The sequence below is a fragment of the Oncorhynchus nerka genome, linkage group LG12 (assembly GCF_034236695.1).
Source record: "Oncorhynchus nerka isolate Pitt River linkage group LG12, Oner_Uvic_2.0, whole genome shotgun sequence".
Lineage (NCBI taxonomy): Eukaryota > Metazoa > Chordata > Actinopteri > Salmoniformes > Salmonidae > Oncorhynchus > Oncorhynchus nerka.
In genome coordinates this window covers 74,052,416-74,070,684 of record NC_088407.1, presented here as the reverse complement: position 1 = coordinate 74,070,684, position 18,269 = coordinate 74,052,416, and the positions used below count along the sequence as shown (strand labels likewise).

Sequence of the window (18,269 nt, the reverse complement as noted above, 5' to 3'; positions counted from 1 at the left end):
TAATTATATACTATTTATTTTTTCTTTAACAATTGAAGTGTTTGCACTTTATGTTACATGCGCTCCCTTAATTATACATTGTTTGCAATCAAATTGCTGTTATGCACATGTCAGGAGACATGTTTTGTTATTCATGTAGATTGTTTTTTGGGGAGGAATAACTTTTGTTGAGTTAAGATGTTTTAAGTCTCTGATGAAGTATAAAACACAACTATCACAACTTGAAAGTGTCAACGCTCTGTTCTAGTAACCACAAAGAAAATGTGGTCAAAGTAGACTGTAGTACTGTACACAATAAAGGCATAAACCTAACTCACTTTGTAGTCCAACGTTGAAACAGACATAATGATCTGCTTTCTAATTTTGCATTGGGTACATTTGATGAATGAAAAAATATATTTATACAAAAATCCTGTTTAAAAGTGGCAACCCCACTGTATAAATTATATGGCAAATAACAAGTGTGGAAATCTTTAATTATTTCTCAAATTAAGCACATTAGCCATGAAATTAGTTGCTTTCGTTTAAGAAGCCATGCAATCCAATTTGAGATGCTGCATACTATACTGTACATCTCATTCGATTTGACAATGATCTTCCGGAACTGAACATGCAAGAAGGAAATGAATGGGTCACCTATGTATAGAGAAATAAGTCCTCCTTTGAGTGTGAATGGAATGGAAGATTAGCCAGGCTTAGTCATGATACTCATCAACAGCCAACATTCACACAAACAACCAACACTGATATACTGTATACTGGAGAGAGTAGAGTAAACAGTTTTATTAAACTAGCATCATATTGTCATGTAATCAGTGAGATGTTGGGTATCGTCATTAGCAGTTTTTCGACCCAATTTTAGAACATAACACCCACAAATATAATTGGTGCATTCTATCGATCAGCATGTCAAACATTTGACTCTATCTTGATAACAGCAGAATATCAATTTAATTGCACTTGACCATCACTGAGATAAATGAACTTAAAATCCATATCTAACTGGTTATCTATTTATTGGATCATGGGAGGGACCCATATTTAGGCGCGTACAGTACATACAGAAACATTTGGCAAAGTATGCTGAAGGCGGTCCAAGCAGGTACGGTTTAACCTGCAGGGTTCACCTGCTCCAACAGGTGTGTCATGTCAGGAGGAATCTAACCTGCAGGGTTCACCTGCTCCAACAGGTGTGTCATGTCAGGGGGAATCTAACCTGCAGGGTTCACCTGCTCCAACAGGTGTGTCATGTCAGGGGGAATCTAACCTGCAGGGTTCACCTGCTCCAACAGGTGTGTCATGTCAGGGGGAATCTAACCTGCAGGGTTCATCTGCTCCAACAGGTGTGTCATGTCGGGAGGAATCTAACCTGCAGGGTTCACCTGCTCCAACAGGTGTGTCATGTCAGGGGGAATCTAACCTGCATGTCAGGGGGAATCTAATCTGCAGGGTTCACCTGCTCCAACAGGTGTGTCATGTCGGGAGGAATCTAACCTGCAGGGTTAACCTGCTCCAAAAGGTGTGTCATGTCAGGGGGAATCTAACCTGCAGGGTTCACCTGCTCCAACAGGTGTGTCATGTTGGGAGGAATCTAACCTGCAGGGTTCACCTGCTCCAACAGGTGTGTCATGTCAGGAGGAATCTAACCTGCAGGGTTCACCTGCTCCAACAGGTGTGTCATGTCAGGAGGAATCTAACCTGCAGGGTTCACCTGCTCCAACAGGTGTGTCATGTCAGGAGGAATCTAACCTGCAGGGTTCACCTGCTCCAACCGGTGTGTCATGTCAGGAGGAATCTAAACCTGCAGGGTTCACCTGCTCCAACCGGTGTGTCATGTCAGGAGGAATCTAACCTGCAGGGTTCACCTGCTCCAACCGGTGTGTCATGTCAGGAGGAATCTAACCTGCAGGGTTCACCTGCTCCAACAGGTGTGTCATGTCAGGAGGAATCTAACCTGCAGGGCTCACCTGCTCCAACAGGTGTGTCATGTCGGGAGGAATCTAACCTGCAGGGCTCACCTGCTCCAACAGGTGTGTCATGTCGGGAGGAATCTAACCTGCAGGGTTCACCTGCTCCAACAGGTGTGTCATGTCAGGAGGAATCTAACCTGCAGGGTTCACCTGCTCCAACAGGTGTGTCATGTCAGGAGGAATCTAACCTGCAGGGTTCACCTGCTCCAACAGGTGTCGTGTCGGGAGGAATCCAACCTGCAGGGTTCACCTGCTCCAACAGGTGTCGTGTCGGGAGGAATCCAACCTGCAGGGTTCACCTGCTCCAACAGGTGTGGCATGTCAGGAGGAATCTAACCTGCAGGGTTCACCTGCTCCAACAGGTGTGTCATGTCAGGAGGAATCTAACCTGCAGGGTTCACCTGCTCCAACAGGTGTCGTGTCGGGAGGAATCCAACCTGCAGGGTTCACCTGCTCCAACAGGTGTCGTGTCGGGAGGAATCCAACCTGCAGGGTTCACCTGCTCCAACAGGTGTGGCATGTCAGGAGGAATCTAACCTGCAGGGTTCACCTGCTCCAACAGGTGTGTCATGTCAGGAGGAATCTAACCTGCAGGGTTCACCTGCTCCAACAGGTGTCGTGTCGGGAGGAATCCAACCTGCAGGGTTCAGGTGCTCCAGGCCCTCAGAGTGCATGCCTGACTGACTGACTGTTGCTGTGTTTGGAGTTGTACAATTTGGAGATGATTCAGTGACTCATTCATTAAATAAAACCTTACGTGCTCCTTGGGAAATTGTAATCCTGTCTATCCCTACATCCTGGTTTGCGTCTCTAATGGCACTCTATTCACTGTAAGGGAATAGGGTGCCATTTGTGACAAAACCCTGGTCACCATGACAACCCTGCTGACTCTTAGCCTGGCTTCTCTCACTCTCTTTCTTTCTATCTTTAAAAAAAATGTTTCTCTCCTCTCTGAATGACATCAAAGGTTCTCATCTCCAGTGACTCTCTCACACACACTCCCTCTCTCTCTCACACACTCCCTCTCTCTCTCTCACACTCCCTCTTGCTCACACACTCCCTTTCCCTCTATCTCCACTCCCTCTCTCACACACTCCTTCTCTTGCAAACACTCACTCTCTTTCTCTCCACTCCCTCTCACTCTCACACTCTCTCTCTCACTCACTCCCTCTCTCTCACACTCACACACTGCCTCTCTCTGTCTCTCCATTCCCTCTCTCTCTCTTTCTCACAGTCCCTCTCTTTCACACATTCCTTCTCTCTCTCACACACCCTCTCTCAAACACTCCCTCTCTCTCTCACACACTGCCTCTCTCCTCTCTTTCTCTCTCTCTCTCTCTCTCTCTCTCTACTCCCACTCTCCACTCCCACTCTCTCTCACTCCTTCTCTCTCAAATACTCTCTCTCTCACTCTCTCTCGCTCTCTCACTCTCTCTCACACACTCCCCCTCTTTCTCTCCACTCCTCTCTCTCTCTCTCACTCCCTCTCTCTCACACACTCCCTCTCTTTCACACTCTCCCTCTCTCTCTCACACAATCAATAAAATGTATTTATAAAGCCCTTCTTATATCAGCTGATGTCACAAAGTGCTGTACAGAAACCCAGCCTAAACCCCAAACAACAAGTAATGCAGGTGTAGAACTACAGTGGCTAGGAAAAACTCCCTAGAAAGGCCAGAACCTAGGAAGACACCTAGAGAGGACCCAGGCTATGAGGTAGTGGCCAGTCATCTTCTCATTGTGCTGGGTGGAGATTATAACAGAACATGGTCAAGATGTTCAAATGTTCATAGACGACCAGTATGGTCAAATAATAATCATCACAGTGGTTGTCGAGGGTGCAACAGGTCAGCACCTCAGGAGTAAATGTCAGTTTTGCTTTTCATAGCCGATCATTCAGAGTATCTCTACCGCTCCTTCTGTCTCTAGAGAGTTGAAAACAGCAGGTCTGGGACAGGTAGTACGTCCGGTGAAAATGTCAGGGTTCCATAACCGCAGGCAGAACAGTTGAAACTGGAGCAGCAGCATGACCAGGTGGACTGCGGACAGCAAGGAGTCACCAGGCCAGGTAGTCCTGAGGCATGGTCCTAGGGCTCAGGTCCTCCAAGAGAAAGAAAGAAAGAAAGAAAGAAAGAAAGAAAGAAAGAAAGAAAGAAAGAGAAAAAGAGAGAGAAAGAATTAGCGAGAGCATACTTAAATTCACACAGGACACCGGATAAAACAGGAGAAATACTCCAGATTTAACAGACTGACCCTAGCCCCCTGACACAAACAATTGCAGCATAAATACTGGAGGCTGAGACAGGAGAGGTCAGGACACTCTCACACTCCCTCTCTCTCAAACACTCTCTCTGTCTCACACTCTCCCTTTCTCTATTCACACACTCCCTCCCTCTATCTCCACTCAATCCCTCTCTCTCACACTCTCTCCTTCTCTTTACACTCCCTCCCTCTCTCTCACACTCCCTCTCTCTCACACTATCTCCCTCTCTTTACACTCCCTCCCTCTCTCTCACACTCCCTATCTATCACTCTTTCACTCACTCCCTCTCTCTCTTACACTCCCTCTCTCACACACACTCCCTTTCTCAAGCCCACACATCACACTCTGCGCTATTAAGCAAGTTAGTCAGGTCTGATATGTCAGTCTTAGCTGTCCCATGACTCATCCAGCTCCCCCACACCCCACTGACCCCCAGGCCCTCCATGCACTGCCCACTCTGCTCACACACACACACACACACACACACACACACACACACACACACACACACACACACACAGCCAACTCCACTCATACAGTATATTAATTAACCGCCTTGTACCCAGTGGTGTAAAATACTGAAATAAAAACACTTTTAGTGTTTTTGCAGTATCTGTACTTTACTTTACTAATGATATTTTTGAAAACTTTTACTTTTCCAAAAGATAATGATGTACTTTTTACTCCATATAATATCCTTGACACCCAAAAGTACTCGTTACATTTTGAATGCTTAGCAGGACAGGAAAATGGTCCAATTCACACACTTATCAAGAGAACATTTACGGTCTCTGATCTGGTGGACCCACTAAACACAAATCCTTATTTTGTAAATGATGTCTGAGTGTTGGAGTGTGAGCCTGGCTGTGAGTAAATTTAAAAAACAAGAACATTTTGGTATCTGTTTTTCTTAATCTAAGGAATTGGAAATTATTTTAACTTTTTTAGCAATTACATTGACTTTTGGAACTTCAGTATATTTAAAACCAAATACTTCTAGAGTTTTACTCAAGTAATGTTTTACTGGGTGACTTTCACTTTTACTTGAGTCATTTTCTATTAAGGTATCTTTACTTTTACTCAAGTATGAGAGTTGGGTCGTTTTCCACCACCGCTTTCACCCCATGTTGTTGCAGCAGGACCATAAACAAACAAGGTAGACAACGTTGGCTGTATAACATTTTCTATAACATCTTCCATTGGTGTTGTGGGTGGGAATCGGATATAGCTTGTGTAAGGGAAGAAAAGTGGTTGGAAAATGTTAGCATGTATGTGTCTGTACTTAACAAATTAAATAACTCTGCTGCTAGGTCGTTCCACCAATTTGGTGCCTTTTTGAGAAGTGTAACTTGGTCAAAACAAACGTAATTGTAACAGGGTTGACAGTAACAGGGTTGACAGTAACAGGGTTGACAGTAACATGGTTGACCGTAACAGGGTTGACCGTAACAGGGTTTTCCACAAAACACCAGAAAATTGCCAAAAAGAGTAGAACCAGCTCGCTCACCTGTTTCTTTTACACTGTTTTGACTATTAGATGTTACTGTTGCTCCTAGTGGCCGGTTTCCACATCATCTCCCAACGTCCACAGATATGGATGGACGTCAAATACTGACTTGTGTCATGGGTGATCAGGCTGGGATTTTAGCACTTTAGCAAGCCTTTATTCATACTAACAATCTGATTTATTGAATTATCAATCTGGTCTACATTAAAGGGCATTTAATTTAATATAACAGGCATTTAAAATGCAATATTGGTCCACAATTTCTACTTAAAATATCAAAATAAAAAACGCACTCTTTTCGTGAAACGACCCTGCTATCAGACGGGAATGAGATCTGTGTTGTTAATCACTGCCAGGTCTGTCGCCATGACAGTAACACTACTTTCTTTTTGTTTTCAGAGGTGGCCCAGGATGAAGGGCACCTTTAAACCAGATTAACATTTTCCAGTGTATTACATAAGCAAACACAGGGCCTTGATCATGATTAAAATTAAAATAAAAAGATTATCGCTGCCTGCCTACCGAATGATGAACCCTAAACAATGAAAGAGAAAGAAGGAGAGGGACGATAGAGAGAGAGAGAAAGGGACAGGCTGAGAGAAGTAGAGAGAGATGATTCAGAGAATTCTTCTCTCTCTCAAGTTTCTTTGTTCTTATAAACGTTTGGGCCACCATTGTAGATTGGTGGCCATGTTTTGTGTGGTTGTGCTGAAGGAATAGTACAGAGTTTACTTTCCCATTCAAGGTCACAAAGATTTAACTAAGGTTTCTTAAAACTTCTTTGGGATAGGGGGCAGCCTTTTCACTTTTGGATGAATAGCGTGCCCAGAGTGAACTGCCTCCTACTCAGTCCCAGATGCTAATATATGCATATTATTATTATTGGATAGAAAACACTCTGAAGTTTCTAAAACTGTTTGAATTATGTCTGTGAGTATAACGGAACTCATATGGCAGGCAAAAACCTGAGAAAAAATCCAAACAGGAAGTGGAAAATCTGAGGTTTGTAGTTTTTGAACTCAGCCCCTATCGAATTCACAGTGGGATATGGGTTATGTTGCACTTCCTAAGGCTTCCACTAGATGTCAAACGTCTTTAGAACGTTGTTTCAGGCTTCTACTGTGGAGTGGGACCGGATGAGAGCTCAGTGGTCTGGCAGAGAGCCATGCACTGGTCACGTGCATTTCACATGAGAGCGACCTGCGTTCCATTGCTTTTCTACAGTTCTATTGAACATTTATGATAAAAACATCCTAAAGATTGATTCTATACTTAGTTTGACAAGTTTCTTCGACCTGTAATATAACTTTTTGAACTTTTCCTCCGACTGGACCTGAACGCACTTTTGGATTTGTTTACCAAATGCCCTAACAAAAGAAGCTATTTGGACATAAATGGACATAAATGATGGACATTATTGAACAAAACAAACATTTATTGTGGAACTGAGATTCCTGGGAGTGCATTCTGATGAAGATCATCAAAGATGAGTGAATATTTATAATGCTATTTCTGACTAATGTTGACTGCGCAACATGGCGGATATTTCTTTTCGCTGGTTTGGGCTCTGAGCGCCGTACTCAGATTATGCTTTTTCTGTAAAGTTTTTTTTAAATCTGACACAGCGGTTGCATTAAGGAGAAGTGTATCTAATATTGCATGCATAACACTTGAATTTTCATCAACATTTATAATGAGTAGTTCTGTGAATTCATGTGGCTCCCTGCACAATCACTGCATGTTTTAGAACCACTGAACATAACACACCAATGTAAAATGAGATTTTTTAATATAAATATGCACTTTATTGAACCAAACATACATATATTGTGTAACATGAAGTCCTATGAGTGTCATCTGATGAAGATCATCAAAGATTAGTGATTCATTGTATCTCTATTTGTGCTTTTGTGACTCCTCTCTTTGGCTGTAAAAATGGCTGGGTTTTTCTGTGGCTTGGTGGTGACATAACATAATCGTTTGTGGAGCTTTCGCTGTAAAGCATTTTTTAAATCAGACGCTGTGGCTGAATTAACGAGAATTTTATCTTTAAAATGGTGCCTATAATACTTGTATGTTTGAGAAATTTGATTTATGAGATTTCTGTTGATTTGTATTTGGCGCCCTGCAATTTCATTGGCTGTTGGGGAGGGGTTCCGCTAGCTAGGTTTAACTTATCACAGACACATTCTGTACACTAGTCCTTGGTCCTTCCTGCAAATGGTATGTTTAACTTGTGTACTGAATTTTCAGCCTTTACATGTGTACAGACAATTAAAACCCAAACCATACATAGAGAGCAATTTTATGCACTATATATTTTGCATTTGTCCATCGCTAAGAAGACTTCTTCTCCATGTTGTATTTGATAAGTCGTGATCCTTGAATGAGCTGGGCGGTCTCATTGGTTAGATGGCAACCAAAGAGGAACCATATTGCATACTAATTCACAGCAGTCTCTTTCCTCCGGCCGGACTGTCCATACTAAGACTGAACCCTTAATAACACACGTGACTCCCCGTGCTCTCTCCTCTGATGCTGTCTAGCTCCAGCATTAAGCCTCCCACCATCCTCCCTAAGCCCAACCCCTGCCTGGCATTCCCCCACTCGCACCCAACCAACCTGGACTGCTCCAGCAGACACTGCCTCCTCCCTCCATCCCTCCATCCATCCCTCCATCATCCACGTTAATGTTTACCCCTAAGGCCCCCTCTTTGTGAAAAAAGGGGATAATTGGCTATCATTGTCTCCCCCAGTCCTGGTGCTGTTTGGAGCCTCAATGGTGGAGGAAGTGGCCAGATGATCGCACTTAAAGCCCACTAATTAGACTGAACCTGAGGACAAGAGCACCACACAAAACCGGTAAGAGGGCAATTAGTGTTAAAGCCCCCCATCCTCGTCCCCCGTCCCTGCTCCCCGTCTCCGACCCCCATCCCTGTCCCCCGTCCCCGTTCCTGTCCCCCGTCCCTGTCCCCGTCCCCATTCCTGTCCCCCGTCCCCGTTCCTGTCCTCCCCCTGTCCCCAGTCCCCGTCCCTGTCCCCCCGTCTCCGTTCCCCGTCCCTGTCCCCCGTCCCGTTCCTGTCCCCGTCCCGTTCCTGTCCGCCCCCTGTCACCCCCCGTCCCCGTTCCTGTCCCCCGTCCCCCGTTCCTGTCCCCCGTCCCCGTCCCTGTACCCCGTCCCCCGTCCCCGTCCCTGTACCCCGTCCCCCATCCCCGTTCCTGTTCCTCTTTTCCTGTCCCCCCGTCCCCCCTGTCCCTGTACCCCCGTCCCCCCGTCCCGTTCCTGTCCCCCCGTTCCTGTCCCCCCGTCCCGGCCCTGTCCCCCCGTCCCCATCCCTTTCCCCAATTCCCCCATCCCTGTCCCCCGTCCCACCATCCCTGTCCCCCATCCCCGTCCCTGTCCCCTCGTCCTCGCCCCCCGTCCCTGTCCCCACATCCTCATCCCCGTCCCTGTCCCCTCGTCACAAACAACACGCTAACGGAAAGACCTGTGTACCCTTAGTGTATAGTTGAACACAAACAACACGCTAACGGAAAGACCTGTGTACCCTTAGTGTATAGTTGAACACAAACAACACGCTAACTGAAAGACCTGTGTACCCTTAGTGTATAGTTGAACACAAACAACACGCTAACGGAAAGACCTGTGTACCCTTAGTGTATAGTTGAACACAAACAACACGCTAACAGAAAGACCTGTGTACCCTTAGTGTATAGTTGAACACAAACAACACGCTAACGGAAAGACCTGTGTACCCTTAGTGTATAGTTGAACACAAACAACACGCTAACGGAAAGACCTGTGTACCCTTAGTGTATAGTTGAACACAAACAACACGCTAACGGAAAGACCTGTGTACCCTTAGTGTATAGTTGAACACAAACAACACGCTAACGGAAAGACCTGTGTACCCTTAGTGTATAGTTGAACACAAACAACCCGCTAATGGAAAGACCTGTGTACCCTTAGTGTATAGTTGAACACAAACAACACGCTAACGGAAAGACCTGTGTACCCTTAGTGTATAGTTGAACACAAACAACACGCTAACATAAAGACCTGTGTACCCTTAGTGTATAGTTGAACACAAACAACACGCTAACGGAAAGACCTGTGTACCCTTAGTGTATAGTTGAACACAAACAACATGCTAACTGAAAGACCTGTGTACCCTTAGTGTATAGTTGAACACAAACAACACGCTAACGGAAAGACCTGTGTACCCTTAGTGTATAGTTGAACACAAACAACACGCTAACATAAAGACCTGTGTACCCTTAGTGTATAGTTGAACACAAACAACACGCTAACGGAAAGACCTGTGTACCCTTAGTGTATAGTTGAACACAAACAACATGCTAACGGAAAGACCTGTGTACCCTTAGTGTATAGTTGAACACAAACAACACGCTAACGGAAAGACCTGTGTACCCTTAGTGTATAGTTGAACACAAACAACACGCTAACGGAAAGACCTGTGTACCCTTAGTGTATAGTTGAACACAAACAACACGCTAACGGAAAGACCTGTGTACTCTTAGTGTATAGTTGAACACAAACAACATGCTAACATAAAGACCTGTGTACCCTTAGTGTATAGTTGAACACAAACAACACGCTAACGGAAAGACCTGTGTACCCTTAGTGTATAGTTGAACACAAACAACACGCTAACGGAAAGACCTGTGTACCCTTAGTGTATAGTTGAACACAAACAACACGCTAACGGAAAGACCTGTGTACCCTTAGTGTATAGTTGAACACAAACAACACGCTAACGGAAAGACCTGTGTACCCTTAGTGTGTAGTTGAACACAAACAACACGCTAACGGAAAGACCTGTGTACCCTTAGTGTATAGTTGAACACAAACAACACGCTAACTGAAAGACCTGTGTACCCTTGGTGTATAGTTGAACACAAACAACACGCTAACGGAAAGACCTGTGTACCCTTAGTGTATAGTTGAACACAAACAACATGCTAACTGAAAGACCTGTGTACCCTTAGTGTATAGTTGAACACAAACAACACGCTAACAGAAAGACCTGTGTACCCTTAGTGTATAGTTGAACACAAACAACACGCTAACAGAAAGACCTGTGTACCCTTAGTGTATAGTTGAACACAAACAACCCGCTAACGGAAAGACCTGTGTACCCTTAGTGTATAGTTGAACACAAACAACAAGCTAACTGAAAGACCTGTGTACCCTTAGTGTATAGTTGAACACAAACAACACGCTAACGGAAAGACCTGTGTACCCTTAGTGTATAGTTGAACACAAACAACACGCTAACGGAAAGACCTGTGTACCCTTAGTGTATAGTTGAACACAAACAACACGCTAACGGAAAGACCTGTGTACCCTTAGTGTATAGTTGAACACAAACAACACGCTAACAGAAAGACCTGTGTACCCTTAGTGTATAGTTGAACACAAACAACCCGCTAACGGAAAGACCTGTGTACCCTTAGTGTATAGTTGAACACAAACAACAAGCTAACTGAAAGACCTGTGTACCCTTAGTGTATAGTTGAACACAAACAACACGCTAACGGAAAGACCTGTGTACCCTTAGTGTATAGTTGAACACAAACAACACGCTAACGGAAAGACCTGTGTACCCTTAGTGTATAGTTGAACACAAACAACACGCTAACGGAAAGACCTGTGTACCCTTAGTGTATAGTTGAACACAAACAACACGCTAACGGAAAGACCTGTGTACCCTTAGTGTATAGTTGAACACAAACAACACGCTAACGGAAAGACCTGTGTACCCTTAGTGTATAGTTGAACACAAACAACACGCTAACGGAAAGACCTGTGTACCCTTAGTGTATAGTTGAACACAAACAACACGCTAACGGAAAGACCTGTGTACCCTTAGTGTATAGTTGAACACAAACAACACGCTAACGGAAAGACCTGTGTACCCTTAGTGTATAGTTGAACACAAACAACACGCTAACGGAAAGACCTGTGTACCCTTAGTGTATAGTTGAACACAAACAACACGCTAACGGAAAGACCTGTGTACCCTTAGTGTATAGTTGAACACAAACAACACGCTAACGGAAAGACCTGTGTACCCTTAGTGTATAGTTGAACACAAACAACACGCTAACAGAAAGACCTGTGTACCCTTAGTGTATAGTTGAACACAAACAACACGCTAACGGAAAGACCTGTGTACCCTTAGTGTATAGTTGAACACAAACAACCCGCTAACGGAAAGACCTGTGTACCCTTAGTGTATAGTTGAACACAAACAACACGCTAACGGAAAGACCTGTGTACCCTTAGTGTATAGTTGAACACAAACAACACGCTAACATAAAGACCTGTGTACCCTTAGTGTATAGTTGAACACAAACAACACGCTAACGGAAAGACCTGTGTACCCTTAGTGTATAGTTGAACACAAACAACACGCTAACGGAAAGACCTGTGTACCCTTAGTGTATAGTTGAACACAAACAACACGCTAACATAAAGACCTGTGTACCCTTAGTGTATAGTTGAACACAAACAACACGCTAACGGAAAGACCTGTGTACCCTTAGTGTATAGTTGAACACAAACAACATGCTAACTGAAAGACCTGTGTACCCTTAGTGTATAGTTGAACACAAACAACACGCTAACGGAAAGACCTGTGTACCCTTAGTGTATAGTTGAACACAAACAACATGCTAACGGAAAGACCTGTGTACCCTTAGTGTATAGTTGAACACAAACAACACGCTAACGGAAAGACCTGTGTACCCTTAGTGTATAGTTGAACACAAACAACACGCTAACGGAAAGACCTGTGTACCCTTAGTGTATAGTTGAACACAAACAACACGCTAACGGAAAGACCTGTGTACTCTTAGTGTATAGTTGAACACAAACAACATGCTAACATAAAGACCTGTGTACCCTTAGTGTATAGTTGAACACAAACAACACGCTAACTGAAAGACCTGTGTACCCTTGGTGTATAGTTGAACACAAACAACACGCTAACGGAAAGACCTGTGTACCCTTAGTGTATAGTTGAACACAAACAACACGCTAACGGAAAGACCTGTGTACCCTTAGTGTATAGTTGAACACAAACAACACGCTAACGGAAAGACCTGTGTACCCTTAGTGTATAGTTGAACACAAACAACACGCTAACGGAAAGACCTGTGTACCCTTAGTGTATAGTTGAACACAAACAACACGCTAACGGAAAGACCTGTGTACCCTTAGTGTATAGTTGAACACAAACAACCCGCTAACGGAAAGACCTGTGTACCCTTAGTGTATAGTTGAACACAAACAACAAGCTAACTGAAAGACCTGTGTACCCTTAGTGTATAGTTGAACACAAACAACACGCTAACGGAAAGACCTGTGTACCCTTAGTGTATAGTTGAACACAAACAACACGCTAACGGAAAGACCTGTGTACCCTTAGTGTATAGTTGAACACAAACAACACGCTAACGGAAAGACCTGTGTACCCTTAGTGTATAGTTGAACACAAACAACACGCTAACGGAAAGACCTGTGTACCCTTAGTGTATAGTTGAACACAAACAACACGCTAACGGAAAGACCTGTGTACCCTTAGTGTGTAGTTGAACACAAACAACACGCTAACGGAAAGACCTGTGTACCCTTAGTGTGTAGTTGAACACAAACAACACGCTAACGGAAAGACCTGTGTACCCTTAGTGTGTAGTTGAACAAAAACAACATGCTAACGGAAAGACCTGTGTACCCTTAGTGTGTAGTTGAACACAAACAACACGCTAACGGAAAGACCTGTGTACCCTTAGTGTATAGTTGAACACAAACAACACGCTAACGGAAAGACCTGTGTACCCTTAGTGTATAGTTGAACACAAACAACACGCTAACGGAAAGACCTGTGTACCCTTAGTGTATAGTTGAACACAAACAACACGCTAACAGAAAGACCTGTGTACCCTTAGTGTATAGTTGAACACAAACAACACGCTAACGGAAAGACCTGTGTACCCTTAGTGTATAGTTGAACACAAACAACACGCTAACGGAAAGACCTGTGTACCCTTAGTGTATAGTTGAACACAAACAACACGCTAACGGAAAGACCTGTGTACCCTTAGTGTATAGTTGAACACAAACAACACGCTAACGGAAAGACCTGTGTACCCTTAGTGTATAGTTGAACACAAACAACACGCTAACGGAAAGACCTGTGTACCCTTAGTGTATAGTTGAACACAAACAACACGCTAACGGAAAGACCTGTGTACCCTTAGTGTATAGTTGAACACAAACAACACGCTAACGGAAAGACCTGTGTACCCTTAGTGTATAGTTGAACACAAACAACACGCTAACGGAAAGACCTGTGTACCCTTAGTGTATAGTTGAACACAAACAACACGCTAACGGAAAGACCTGTGTACCCTTAGTGTATAGTTGAACACAAACAACACGCTAACGGAAAGACCTGTGTACCCTTAGTGTATAGTTGAACACAAACAACACGCTAACAAAGAAAGACCTGTGTACCCTTAGTGTATAGTTGAACACAAACAACACGCTAACTGAAAGACCTGTGTACCCTTAGTGTATAGTTGAACACAAACAACACGCTAACTGAAAGACCTGTGTACCCTTAGTGTATAGTTGAACACAAACAACACGCTAACGGAAAGACCTGTGTACCCTTAGTGTATAGTTGAACACAAACAACACGCTAACGGAAAGACCTGTGTACCCTTAGTGTATAGTTGAACACAAACAACACGCTAACGGAAAGACCTGTGTACCCTTAGTGTATAGTTGAACACAAACAACACGCTAACGGAAAGACCTGTGTACCCTTAGTGTATAGTTGAACACAAACAACACGCTAACGGAAAGACCTGTGTACCCTTAGTGTATAGTTGAACACAAACAACACGCTAACGGAAAGACCTGTGTACCCTTAGTGTATAGTTGAACACAAACAACACGCTAACGGAAAGACCTGTGTACCCTTAGTGTATAGTTGAACACAAACAACACGCTAACGGAAAGACCTGTGTACCCTTAGTGTATAGTTGAACACAAACAACACGCTAACGGAAAGACCTGTGTACCCTTAGTGTATAGTTGAACACAAACAACACGCTAACGGAAAGACCTGTGTACCCTTAGTGTGTAGTTGAACACAAACAACACGCTAACGGAAAGACCTGTGTACCCTTAGTGTATAGTTGAACACAAACAACACGCTAACGGAAAGACCTGTGTACCCTTAGTGTATAGTTGAACACAAACAACACGCTAACGGAAAGACCTGTGTACCCTTAGTGTATAGTTGAACACAAACAACACGCTAACGGAAAGACCTGTGTACCCTTAGTGTATAGTTGAACACAAACAACACGCTAACGGAAAGACCTGTGTACCCTTAGTGTATAGTTGAACACAAACAACACGCTAACGGAAAGACCTGTGTACCCTTAGTGTATAGTTGAACACAAACAACACGCTAACGGAAAGACCTGTGTACCCTTAGTGTATAGTTGAACACAAACAACACGCTAACGGAAAGACCTGTGTACCCTTAGTGTATAGTTGAACACAAACAACACGCTAACGGAAAGACCTGTGTACCCTTAGTGTATAGTTGAACACAAACAACACGCTAACGGAAAGACCTGTGTACCCTTAGTGTATAGTTGAACACAAACAACACGCTAACTGAAAGACCTGTGTACCCTTAGTGTATAGTTGAACACAAACAACACGCTAACAGAAAGACCTGTGTACCCTTAGTGTATAGTTGAACACAAACAAAACGCTAACTGAAAGACCTCTGTACCCTTAGTGTATAGTTGAACACAAACAACAAGCTAACTGAAAGACCTGTGTACCCTTAGTGTATAGTTGAACACAAACAACACGCTAACGGAAAGACCTGTGTACCCTTAGTGTATAGTTGAACACAAACAACACGCTAACGGAAAGACCTGTGTACCCTTAGTGTATAGTTGAACACAAACAACACGCTAACGGAAAGACCTGTGTACCCTTAGTGTATAGTTGAACACAAACAACACGCTAACGGAAAGACCTGTGTACCCTTAGTGTATAGTTGAACACAAACAACACGCTAACGGAAAGACCTGTGTACCCTTAGTGTATAGTTGAACACAAACAACACGCTAACGGAAAGACCTGTGTACCCTTAGTGTATAGTTGAACACAAACAACACGCTAACGGAAAGACCTGTGTACCCTTAGTGTATAGTTGAACACAAACAACACGCTAACGGAAAGACCTGTGTACCCTTAGTGTATAGTTGAACACAAACAACACGCTAACGGAAAGACCTGTGTACCCTTAGTGTATAGTTGAACACAAACAACACGCTAACGGAAAGACCTGTGTACCCTTAGTGTATAGTTGAACACAAACAACACGCTAACGGAAAGACCTGTGTACCCTTAGTGTATAGTTGAACACAAACAACACGCTAACGGAAAGACCTGTGTACCCTTAGTGTATAGTTGAACACAAACAACACGCTAACGGAAAGACCTGTGTACCCTTAGTGTATAGTTGAACACAAACAACACGCTAACGGAAAGACCTGTGTACCCTTAGTGTATAGTTGAACACAAACAACACGCTAACGGAAAGACCTGTGTACCCTTAGTGTATAGTTGAACACAAACAACACGCTAACGGAAAGACCTGTGTACCCTTAGTGTATAGTTGAACACAAACAACACGCTAACGGAAAGACCTGTGTACCCTTAGTGTATAGTTGAACACAAACAACACGCTAACGGAAAGACCAGTGTACCCTTAGTGTATAGTTGAACACAAACAACACGCTAACGGAAAGACCTGTGTACCCTTAGTGTATAGTTGAACACAAACAACACGCTAACGGAAAGACCTGTGTACCCTTAGTGTATAGTTGAACACAAACAACACGCTAACGGAAAGACCTGTGTACCCTTAGTGTATAGTTGAACACAAACAACACGCTAACTGAAAGACCTGTGTACCCTTAGTGTATAGTTGAACACAAACAACACGCTAACGGAAAGACCTGTGTACCCTTAGTGTATAGTTGAACACAAACAACACGCTAACGGAAAGACCTGTGTACCCTTAGTGTATAGTTGAACACAAACAACACGCTAACGGAAAGACCTGTGTACCCTTAGTGTATAGTTGAACACAAACAACACGCTAACTGAAAGACCTGTGTACCCTTAGTGTATAGTTGAACACAAACAACACGCTAACGGAAAGACCTGTGTACCCTTAGTGTATAGTTGAACACAAACAACACGCTAACGGAAAGACCTGTGTACCCTTAGTGTATAGTTGAACACAAACAACACGCTAACAGAAAGACCTGTGTACCCTTAGTGTATAGTTGAACACAAACAACACGCTAACTGAAAGACCTGTGTAACCTTAGTGTATAGTTGAACACAAACAACACGCTAACAGAAAGACCTGTGTACCCTTAGTGTATAGTTGAACACAAACAACACGCTAACGGAAAGACCTGTGTACCCTTAGTGTATAGTTGAACACAAACAACACGCTAACGGAAAGACCTGTGTACCCTTAGTGTGTAGTTGAACACAAACAACACGCTAACGGAAAGACCTGTGTACCCTTAGTGTATAGTTGAACACAAACAACACGCTAACGGAAAGACCTGTGTACCCTTAGTGTATAGTTGAACACAAACAACACGCTAACGGAAAGACCTGTGTACCCTTAGTGTATAGTTGAACACAAACAACACGCTAACGGAAAGACCTGTGTACCCTTAGTGTATAGTTGAACACAAACAACACGCTAACGGAAAGACCTGTGTACCCTTAGTGTATAGTTGAACACAAACAACACGCTAACGGAAAGACCTGTGTACCCTTAGTGTATAGTTGAACACAAACAACACGCTAACGGAAAGACCTGTGTACCCTTAGTGTATAGTTGAACACAAACAACACGCTAACGGAAAGACCTGTGTTCCCTTAGTGTATAGTTGAACACAAACAACACGCTAACGGAAAGACCTGTGTACCCTTAGTGTATAGTTGAACACAAACAACACGCTAACGGAAAGACCTGTGTACCCTTAGTGTATAGTTGAACACAAACAACACGCTAACTGAAAGACCTGTGTACCCTTAGTGTATAGTTGAACACAAACAACACGCTAACGGAAAGACCTGTGTACCCTTAGTGTATAGTTGAACACAAACAACACGCTAACTGAAAGACCTGTGTACCCTTAGTGTATAGTTGAACACAAACAACAAGCTAACTGAAAGACCTGTGTACCCTTAGTGTATAGTTGAACACAAACAACACGCTAACGGAAAGACCTGTGTACCCTTAGTGTATAGTTGAACACAAACAACACGCTAACGGAAAGACCTGTGTACCCTTAGTGTATAGTTGAACACAAACAACACGCTAACTGAAAGACCTGTGTACCCTTAGTGTATAGTTGAACACAAACAACACGCTA

General features: G+C 43.6%; 1 protein-coding gene across 1 annotated transcript; it reads right to left on the bottom strand.

Moving 5' to 3' along the window:
* Positions 1-8,620: 8,620 nt before the first annotated feature.
* LOC135574129 (protein qua-1-like) lies at positions 8,621-9,130 on the bottom strand. The gene has a single exon (XM_065025016.1). The coding sequence runs from the start codon at positions 9,128-9,130 to the stop codon at positions 8,621-8,623; it is 510 nt and encodes a 169-aa protein (XP_064881088.1).
* Between the last annotated feature and the right edge of the window lie 9,139 nt (positions 9,131-18,269).

Excerpts from the sequence above, each read along its gene's own strand:
- LOC135574129 (XM_065025016.1), bottom strand. The coding sequence starts at position 9,130 with ATGGGGGACAGGGATGGTGGGACGGGGGACAGGGATGGGGGAATTGGG.